Raw genomic sequence first — 11,048 nt, 5'->3', positions numbered from 1 at the left:
AAAAAAAAAATAATTTCAAAATTTAAATTAAAAATGTAGCACACAATGCTATCAACAATGTAGCAATAATGTTACTGTCTTATAAATGTAAAATTTCGATGAATTCATGACAATATTTGTTAACGTCAAGTTTCATGTAATTTTCCGATCTGTTGTCACAAATATCATAATTTGTATAAAGCCTAAAAGTGACCAATTGCATTTCAAATGCAAAAGTAAACGAAATAAGTTATACAAGTTTTCTCTTCGCAAAAACAAAATATTTCTAAAATAAAAAAAATTGTTTTTGCATTTTTCCTAGCCGATAAGATAAATGCCAATAGGACTTTTGCCGACGACGATAACAATAAATATTTAAAAAAAAATACGGTATATTACGTTTGTGATTTTTTTTGTTTAAATTTGTTCTACGAAACACACCGTGACCCATATTGCAAATCATAAAAATTGATGTTTTAAAAAAAATGATATTTATGATATTTAAAGAAATAAATGAATTTTAGTTGTGCTAACAATGAAAATCACAAGTAAATCTTCAACCGATTGATTTTTTTTTTTGAATGGTTTGGTCGCGATTTTCTTTTGCATTGTTCGCCTCCTCTCTCATTCACGAATGAAGAAAGTTTGCAAGCGAAAAAGATTATCGAATTTCGGTTACTCGAAACTTCATATAATCGAGGCTTTCTATAACCGAGTCTGGACTGTATTGCTAAAAACAAAAAAAAATGATTGTGAAAACTCAAACAGTGTTTTTCTTAAGTAGATAAAATTTGAACTAGCTTAATGAAACAGGTATTCATATTGGAAATTGAATCGACTGTTAGGAATTTAAAAAAATCAGAGCTTCAGAAAGCTCAAAACTTCAATCATTTTTAATTGGCAAACAGCAAAAAAATATTTTAAGTATCCGAAATCTGCATGGCCAGAATGTCAAGCTCATAAGGGCGTTTATACAATCCCCTCTGCAACAGCATGATAGCCGTGCGGGCTGAGGCACCAGTTCTCTATGTAAGTGCTGTGTTTGAATACAGTTGGCTGCATTTTGTTGTAGAAAAAGTTCTTAGCTAGAGATGTTCGAGTTTTCGTCGGATCACCCATACAATACAGCCCTGCAATGAACGGCAAAAGGGCAAATTTGAACCACTCTAATATTTTCATATCATGTTTGTATCGAAACTTCCAAATTACCCACAAAGTTTCAGCCAAATCAAGATTGACAAGCGAAAAAACATTTCTGTTTTTCAGGGATAATTCCTCATTAGTATCACAGCAAAAAATCCGATGGTAAAATCGCATGCAAAAGCATGCACATCACCTTCGTGAGCAAAAGCATGTAATATTGTATGAGAAAACGTGTACACAAAAAGCATGTACAAAAGAAAAATAAATTAATTTTGCACACCCCAAAAATAACATCAATCTGGTGAGAGTCATATCCAGATTACCAAGTCTGCGCCCAACCGTCTCGGCTATCTCACCGTCTTGTAAATGCTGTGTTCAACGCCGATGTACCAGTAGGTTTCCCGTACGTCGTATACTGAATTAACTGTATACGATGTATGGGGAACGTACAGCTACATCGGTGTTGATCCAACTAAATTCACAGCGGCGAGATAGCCGAGATGGTTGGGGCGCGGACTTGGTAATCTGGATATGACTCTCACCAGATTGATGTTATTTTTGGGGTGGTCAAAATTAATTTATTTTTCTTTTGTACATGCTTTTTGTGTACACGTTTTCTCATACAATATTACATGCTTTTGCTCACAAAGGTGATGTGCATGCTTTTGCATGCGATTTTACACAGATTTTTTTACTGTGTAGTATATGAAATCCTGTTCTGAAATTATACGATGATTCTTTGTTATGAGAACTTGAATCACTTCCACTTAGTAAGAGCAGCATTAATCCTGAACTCCATTAATTTCCCTTTGCATTTCTCGTTCAACAGAAACCATAAACAATACTCAACTTGCATTTGCGAGCAATTCAACAAATTGCTACGACCACTAATTGAATCCACGAGCCATTCATAGTTACCAACACCTGATGGGAGTAGTACTAATTGCCGTTGCAATCAGATTGCGTAACGGTGGCAAATTCTTCTACCGCGCGGCACGCGACTCATTGTGATCACTCCCGACTCTAGCCACACAATGCAACTCAGAAGTCACTTTCAATAAATATACACAATTACCATAATCCTTGACGTATTTCTCGAGACGATCGTTCTCCTCCTGGGACTGGATGCTGGCGAGCTGCATTCCATGATACCGGCAGTACTGCAGGGCTTTGAACCAGTTAGCCTGGAAAAGAGGGGGTCGATGTTTCAGTCAATATATTTTGGGGGTCCTTTCACTCGAAAAAGTATAAATTCACAATTAAAACTGTACTGCACTCGGGAATGAGGCTCACCTTGAAGAAAATGCTAAGATAGTACCGCTTCTCTCCCAGCTTCAGCAGGGGCATGGTCCACCGATTTGGGACGCTCGAATCCTCGACGCAGTTGGGACAATCTACAGGAGGGAAAATGTGGAAAGAAAAACGGGATTATTTTCAAGGTTTTGATTGCACAATTTGAACAGCGTGAAATGAAGGGCTTTTGCTGGCAACTAAGTAAAACAGTTTGGTCATCTATTGGCCAATTCAAGATTCTTCAATTGTTGCATTGGATTGGCCCATGAGGGTGCACCGATTGCTACACCAACCAAACGGTCGATTGTATTCAAATTTATAGCTTCTTCGAAGACGGAGAGTAATGACGGTTCTTTGGCTCTTCTGGACGGTGAAGTAACCAATGCTGGGCTATAAATGATGTTATTGATTTTAAGCTGAATGTCAGGTAAAAGTTGATGGTAATGCAACAAGTGTAACTGGTTTACAAAAGGGTAACTAAAATTGATTAAAAATCTAATTCCGTTGCACCGATCATAATCAATCAATCTCCCTTTTGTTCAAAGCAGTCAGTTTATGGATGAATTTTTTCAAATCTTTTGCACTCGAAAAAAGATAAGCCTGATTTGATGGTGCACTCAAAAACCAAAAACAAGTATTTTTCTCTTTTCTTTTCTCCATTCGTTTTGAATCTGCAGAAGCTAGTACAAATCTTTTTAGAAGTTTTGAAAGTATTTGCATTGGCCTTACCTAGTTAAAACTTGGTTTTTTTTTTCATTTAATAGTTTTATTCGGTTGTTTGTTTTTCGATTTTTTCGCGGGATTTGATGACTTAAGGCTTTCTTAGTCAAATAACAAGACTTCAGGCAACGATTTTTTTGCCTTTATTTTTATTTGGGTGAAACTTTGTGTGTACTTTTTCTATGACCAAAAAGTCATTTTATTTCATGTGTTGGTCCGTACAAGTCACCATGCAATTTTGGGAACCGTTCATACAAAAAGGCTATCAACATATATTCAGAACTCTGTATCTTGAGTACGCACCTTGCGTGACCAGCCAACTTTCCATTGAAAACGATTTCATGAATGATACTAGTACAACACCTACTCATTAGTGCGCTCAGCTTCTCCTGGTCATTAGAGATGCAAAACACCCGATCACTTGTTGTTTGATTTTCCCATCGTCCCACCCCACAACACAACATAACAACACCACACAACGCCCAGCTTTCATGCGTGACAAGCTTGGCCGAAAAGCTCCATCAATCACGCGCGCTTTTTGGTTCCACCTGAGCTGGTGAGACTTTTGCTGCTGCTGCGGAATGTGCCGGATCGGATTCGAAACGTGTGTGTGTGTGCGCGCGGTTTGTTTTCAAACAAAACTCTCAAACCCGTGGAAAAGAGGAAGGAAAACAGCGTTTTTTTTTTCTTCTGCGTGGTTCCACCTACGAAGGTGGGAAATCGACACTCGGCGGCCAAGATTTTGTTTCATAATTTTTCCTTCATTGTGCAGATTTTCTTTCACGCACTTGAATTGACGCTGGGAGGGGGAGGGGTTCGTGTTACACATGCTACCTTCAGAAGGTGCGCTATTGGTAATTTTACAACAGGTGACCTTAATTACCCACGGCGGCCAAAGCCACAGACATGCGGGCATGCCGTTTTATGAAGTGAACGTTTTTGGTCATTTGTTGGTGGATTTTATGGCGGATTCGTGCAAAAGTGCGCTCAAATAGGCGCCGTTAACGGCACTGTTTCCGTGGTGTGTGGAGGGTGGGAAAGTGTCGAGCCTTTGACCGAAAATTAATCACTCATTGGAAACAGTTTTAGTTTATGGTTCCTTAGGGTGTAATAACACAGTCGTTTTGCCAGCACGAAAATGTTTAAGAACCTTTTGGGTTCCTGAACAATTCCTTTAAATTTGGTCACGATTGATTTAGTCCCCACATTGTGCAAAGCGATTGTATTTTGTATGGAAATTTGTATCGTAAAAACCATTTGTTTTTATTTGAGTTTTCTAAAAAAAATCATCAAAAACATTGAATTGATGATCGGGCTTACGGAAAAATATCAATAATTAATTACATTGGTTTTCTGAGAGTTAGGATATCTCTGGAACTAGATGACCGCTTTTCAATGTCCAAAAAAAGAAAATTTGTTGAATATTTGGTTGTTAATTCCGTAGAGACCATTAAGGAAGAGATGAAAAATGAAGATGGTATTGTTTTTTTTCTCTTACCCAGTTTGGGAGAGAATTTTGGCAACCGTCCAGCAAACAAAAACAAACCAAATCTCAAGCTCCATTAAAAGCTCAGTTTCGCAAAAAAAAAAAACATCCATGCAAGCTATGAGAACAGGGTTGCTAGGTTGCCAGATGTATCTGGGAATGCCAGATTTTTCAAGTGTCACCCAGAACCCAAACTTACTATGCACTTTTTTAAGACTTTACTTTTTTGCAAATATTGAACAACTTTTTGATCTGAAGAGTTTAATGCTTAATCGGAAAATTTAGCAAATATTTTAATTTAAATGTAAATTCAACCTTCAATCATCTGAATTTATTTACACCTGCCAGAAATGAATGAATTAACAACAACAACAATCTGAATTCAACAAACTTTTGAATAAATTCATAGTTACCCACCCTTCCATTTATAGTTGATAGATTTGTTTCTGTCAGATATTTTCCCGGTACTTGGCTAAATTATTACAATTGTGAACTGGCAACCCTGCATAAGAAAGTGAAAATATCGGCAAAATAGGAAACTACTACCCGGACAAAATATCTAATTTTGTTATCATAAACTCATGCTCATCGGTAATGAGAAGAAAAAATAATGACATCCTCAACACTTAGTCTAAAAATTGCTATTGAACAAATCTTATGAAAGACTAAGACAATAACAACTCAAGGTATGGAATATGGAAAATCATTAAATCATTAATCGCGTTATTCGTGTTATATTCCAAATTAAAAAAAAAATCATCAGTCACAACCTAATTTGTTTTCATTATTTATTGTTGAATTTTACTTTAATTATGGGAAAATTTTGACCAGTTCTCCATATACCAAATTTTTATTATTTTTATTTGCTAAATATGGCCAGAACTATGGGAAAATTTTGACCAGTTTTATCAAGGACATTATGTTGTCCATGAAATGTGGTCCTAATAACAAAACTTTTTTAAAAAGTGAAAAAAAAGTTGATTTTTTTTATAATTGATATAACCCCTAAAGGAAGTCAACGATATGTTTGAAAGTGTCTAGAACCTAATTTGTTATTATTTTTATTTTGCTAAATATTGCGAGAACTATGGGAAAATTTTGACCAATTTTATCAAGGACATAACTTTGGCCACGAAATGCGGTCTTTGTACCAAAACTTGTGAAACAATTGATAGTTGATTCTTATAATTATTGGTATATCAAAATAATTGAAGGATCCAACAGTTTGATCAAATATGTTGTGCGTAACGAAATATTTATTCGTTTTTTGTCACTAGAACATTCAAACATTTTGGTTATTAGCTCATTTGGATATTTTGCCTGGTCTCTGTTAAATTTTACACGTTTTCAAATGTTAAACAAAAATTGTAAGCCGTCAGCCAATGTTTACTGATTTTATTCAGCATTTGAAAATATGTAATATTTAATTGGAACCAAATAAAGCTGTTGCAATTATTTTTCAAAGTTTTTGCCACCCCCCCCCCCCTCTTCAAAAATGATCTGAAAATCAGGGGGCAAACAAATATTTTTTTCAAAAAACTTCAAATTTTATGAAAATTTAAGTAAAATCAACTGTAAACAAGCTGAAACGCATTTACCTGCATTGATAATCATATTAAGCATGTTTGGGCTCGCTTAAAATATTTTGAATTTTTATGAAATTCCAATGTACAGAACCACAGAAACTTTTTTTTGCAAAAAATAAATTTTCGTCAATAGTTAAGTATTTTGGAAAATACTTATTGCAAAACAACTGGACAGGTGTATAATGCATTTTAAATACCTCCCCCCCCCCCCCCCCCCCCCCCCGAACAAATCTCTATTATTTTGTGTTATTATAAGAGCTAATCTGGGTGTTTAATAACAGGTTCTGACCTCCTGACAATAACCGAACTTTTACTTTTTCAGTTATTTTCACCTGCTCGTGAAGCCTTATTTCTACCATTTGAGTTTTAAAATTTCACTAAAAAATAATCGGACAAAATTTTACCAACTTCACCAAAACAGAGAAAGCCCATTTCATAACCAAGCTTAACTTTTAAGCTACCCAAAGCACACACACATTCCACCTGACCTGCCTAAACGGTGCCCGTTAGAGGCGAATGGTTTCATTTTGTTAAAACCCGCCCGATAACCGCGCGCTCGCACTCATCAGCCAAATTTGAATTTGATTGGTTATGAGAAATTTAAACGGCACGGGGCGTTCCAATCCGCTTCTAAATTACCCATTGATGAGCGCGCACCCGGCAAGACGAATTGAAATTTTTCTCAATTATTGCTTACGCCTTCGTCTGGTTTGGTGATGTTGAACAAACAGGGGGTGGTGAAAAAAGGAAAATTTGACAGACGATAAGACACACTAGCCCCGAAATATTCGTGTCAGTAATGTGCGTTTCTGATCGATACGCGTTGAATAATGTCGTTATCAAACCGCATAATTTTGATAATAGCGAGTGAAAATTTCGATTGAATCGCTTGTCTGGGAATGTCTTACGCACGAAAACCGCCAAGTTGGCAACACTGCCCAGATAACCTTTACCAGCAATTTTTATTTACACCATCAAGTCTGTAATGAAACAAGTTGTACGCGCCTAATTTGAATAAAGTCTTCCATTATCACATTGTCCGCATAGCTCGGGTGGGTTAAGTCATTGGCAGAGTGGACATCCGATCGAGAACTTAAGTTGGCGTGAGGTTGCGTTAACCCTCTACAACCCAACCCCGCCTCTAGACGGCCTTCGATTTAAAAAATCGCTAAAAATCCATTTTTCAACCAATTTTTGATCTTCAAAAAGCATTGGAAAGAAGAACTTTTAAAATTTTGGAAAATATTAGGGTTGGAAGTTTGACTTGTTTTATGTGACTTTGCCAATGTTTTTAAAAATGTAATTTTTTTAGGGGTCAACTTTGGCTGTGTTTTTTACTAACATTTCCTATATTTTAAGTAAAAAGAAGTATGCAGTAATTTTTCTAGTGCCCCAGACTATGCCTCTACGCATTTATTTACAATTTAAATGATAATGGTTCCATTTTATAGCAGAAAATGAGAAAAACATGCAAAAAATTGAAAAAGTTACTGTAAAATCATGAAAAAATTAGATAGGCGAAATGTAATGATAGGAGGTGGTAGAGTAGGCCAAATACTACCAAAAACAAACATAAACTAAACAAGATAAAAGCAAATTAAAATACTAAAAATGAAACAAGAAAAACATAAAACAAGAGAAGTAAAGTTTTTCGTAGAACAAAAGTTGCTCAAAATGACCTCCTGAACACGGGAAAAATAAAAATATTCGAAAAAAAAATTTGGGCAGTAGAGGGTTAAAATGAAGACGCATTAAGGTGAAGGTCACCGTGGCTGCTGCGGTTTAACACCCATTGAACGGATAGATTAAGAGAGACCTACAAGGCAGCGGACAAGGTTGATCGGGGAGGTGATTTGTTTGACCGGTCGCGAAGAGGCTTAGCAGCACCTGATGAGAAAAAAAATAATCTTAAGGTGCTTCAAAGACGCGCATCGCCTGGAGGAAATCGCGACGATAGTGAAAGGAAGTGCTGGTGAGGATTGCATTCCATTGACTGGTTTGGTTGGTTGTGAGAAGATTACCGCGTGTAGACCGGCAAGGTTCGAGTTTTATTGACGGCAAGATTAATCGTTGCAAAAAGGCGATAAATTAATCACCATGGAGTACTGAAGAAATCAAGTTGGATATTATAAACTCAGATCGCGTTGCAATCTCTGGCAAAGTTTATTGGCCTAAATTTTTATATCAGAAACTTCCAGTTGACAATATTTCGACATAATCAAACAATTATTTTATCAAACAAATACTAAAATTTTGTCTAAATCAACTTTAACAATCTTCTGAATAACCGTTTTTTAACGCCATTTGAAGATTTTTGATATTTTGGCAGATTTTGGGGCTCGAAAAAAAAACAAAGGATCTGAATGACACTAGAGAAACAAGAATAACGGGAAGTATGGAGAATCCAAAAAATGTCGAAAATGTAGACAAAATCGTTAATTTCATAAAAACTAAAATTACAAAATAATTGTTCGTGATTTTCAAACTCGTGAACACAATTCACGATTTCTGGAGTAGTCTTTTTTTCACGTAACGCTTGCGCGAACACCGGTTTTAGAACATTATAACTAAGCTTAGTGATTTTTCACTCTCAAAAATTGCAGATTTCACGGGAATCTTAATTTCAAAACACAAAATTTCACGGAAATTTCGCGGAACATGGAAATTGTTTGAATAGCTCTGAAAATCTTATGTTAAAATTACATAAACTACATCATATTTACCATATTTAGAAACGCAACGAAAATGTAGGTCATGCGTATTCTTTTTATACTGTTTTATCACCCCAAATAATCAAATATCGTGAAAATAAAACAAGACTCAGAAAAACTCTGAAATATTGTTAAAATGTGATTTTGTAATATCAAAAATACTATTCATTTAATCTCGAGTAAATCTAGCTTGAATCATTCAATTTCTTTAAAAATTATACCTTCAAAATAAAATAGTACTAAAATTGTTTAACTGCGAATGAAAATGCTACGAAATTTAGTTTATTTAGCTAAAAAAATATTATTGATACCCTACATAGAAATCTATGTTCGCAATATTTTTCTCTACTTTATAGAATTCAATTTTTAATTTTGTTTTCTTATTTCATGCTTCTCAGGTCATCGATAAATTGAATCAGGGAAAACGACTGCTTCTGTTGAATGTTGATTTTACATGAATGTTTGCTTTTAATTGATTTAAAAAAATAAATCAACTCAGTTTAAAAAAACAATCTGTCCAATCTTTAAAAAAAATCTTACAATATACTTGTTCAGTTAATTTAATCAAAATTTGTAAAAAATAAAACTTTGAGAATAACAGCAATCAATGATCCATTGAATATGTTTTTTTACTTCGACTGATTTTTGTGAACATCATTTAAGTGTTTGCCGCATTCACTTCTCAGTAAGTGTTGTAACAATTTTATATTAATGTATGTTTTAATGACAATTTTCTAAATTATTTATATCACGCTTTTCAGTTGAATTCACATTAACAGTCTTTATAGATGAATATTTATTATGTTTTTATTTCTTAGAGTTGATTTGAGAAAATTAATAAATTTCACGGGATTTCACGAAAATTTTCAAATTTAACGCTGTCCGCGAAATCGTGAAAATTCACTAACCCTAATTATAACTGAATTATTTTTCATAATTTAAGTAATGTTAATTTTTATTTCCAATATCATTTCTGATGCCTTTTGTTTTCAAAAGTCTATTTTAACAAAAAATAAAAAAATGCCTCATGGCGCTCACAAAAGTGCTAACATTATTTTTTAGGTTATAAATGTTCAATTATGCTGATTTTTTGCTGATCTGGCTATACAGGTGGCTTGGTTTTTTTTTTCAATCCAGCAGTTTTGAAGACATTTCTCACTTCCAAATTCCTTTCTCAACCCTGTAATGCCCAATTTTTCCAATTTTTTCATTTTCCCCGTTCTTAGGAGGTTATTTCGAGCAACTTTTGTTCTACGAAAATTTTATTTGTCTTCTTTTATGTTTTTCTTGTTTCATTTTTAGTATTTTTATTTGATTTTTTTTTATTCTTCACTATACAGTTCTTAGCCGGAGGTTGGTTCAACTTTTTATTTGCATTTATCTTGTTTAGTTTATGTTTGTTTCTGATAGTATTTGACTTTCCTACCACCTTCTATCGTTACTTTGTGCCTTTCTAAATTTCATGTTTTTACTGCCACTTTTTAATGTGTTGCTTGTTTTTCACATTTTTTACTATAGAATTATACCATTATCATTTAAATCATATAAGAATTCGTAGATGCATAGTCTGGGACAATGCAAAAATTACTGTAAACTTATTTTTACAAAGTTGACCCCAGAAAAATCACATTTTTTAAAAAAAATGGCAAAGTCACATAAAACAAGTCACACTTCCAATCTTGACATTTTCTTTAATTTTAGGCGTTCTTATTTGAAGCGCTTTTTAAAGATCAGAAATTGGTTGTAAAACGGATATTTGTCGAAGCCCGACTAGAGGCGGGGTTGGGTTCTAGAGGGTTAACAATTTGATATAGGACAGTTGAGAGATTATCCACTCCAAATACAACAATTTAAAAGAAAGCTATTGGCTGTAACTCAGATTAAATATGGCTGTCTTGAAAATTTTGTATATTTACAAATTTCACAACCATTTTTGTCAAACAGTATTGTTAAATTGAAATATTAAACAAATGTTCCAAACATGAAAAGTGGCTACAAAAATAGTCAGTTTAATATTAAGCAAAAAACCCTAAGAAAACAAGGAACTAATGATTAAGTCACAGAGACAAGGAAATACCTACCTATTTTTGTTGATCAATGTTAATTTTCAAAAGCTATACAATAAAATAC

General features: G+C 34.3%; 1 protein-coding gene across 1 annotated transcript in view; it reads right to left on the bottom strand.

The window, feature by feature from the left end:
* The window catches only part of LOC120429201 (uncharacterized), a 262,260-nt gene that overhangs the window by 2,000 nt on the left and 249,212 nt on the right, over window positions 1–11,048 (bottom strand). Inside the window, exons 6-7 of the mRNA XM_052710536.1 lie at window positions 2,416–2,516; window positions 2,198–2,306 (exon numbers count right to left, since the gene is read on the bottom strand). Of these exons, the coding sequence (XP_052566496.1) occupies window positions 2,198–2,306; window positions 2,416–2,516 (210 nt within the window). The remainder of the gene's footprint in view (window positions 1–2,197; window positions 2,307–2,415; window positions 2,517–11,048) is intronic.

The sequence above is a fragment of the Culex pipiens genome, chromosome 3 (genome assembly GCF_016801865.2).
Source record: "Culex pipiens pallens isolate TS chromosome 3, TS_CPP_V2, whole genome shotgun sequence".
NCBI classification, from domain to species: domain Eukaryota; kingdom Metazoa; phylum Arthropoda; class Insecta; order Diptera; family Culicidae; genus Culex; species Culex pipiens.
The sequence above is the reverse complement of the archived record's forward strand: the minus strand, read 5'-3'. Positions and strand labels throughout refer to the sequence as shown.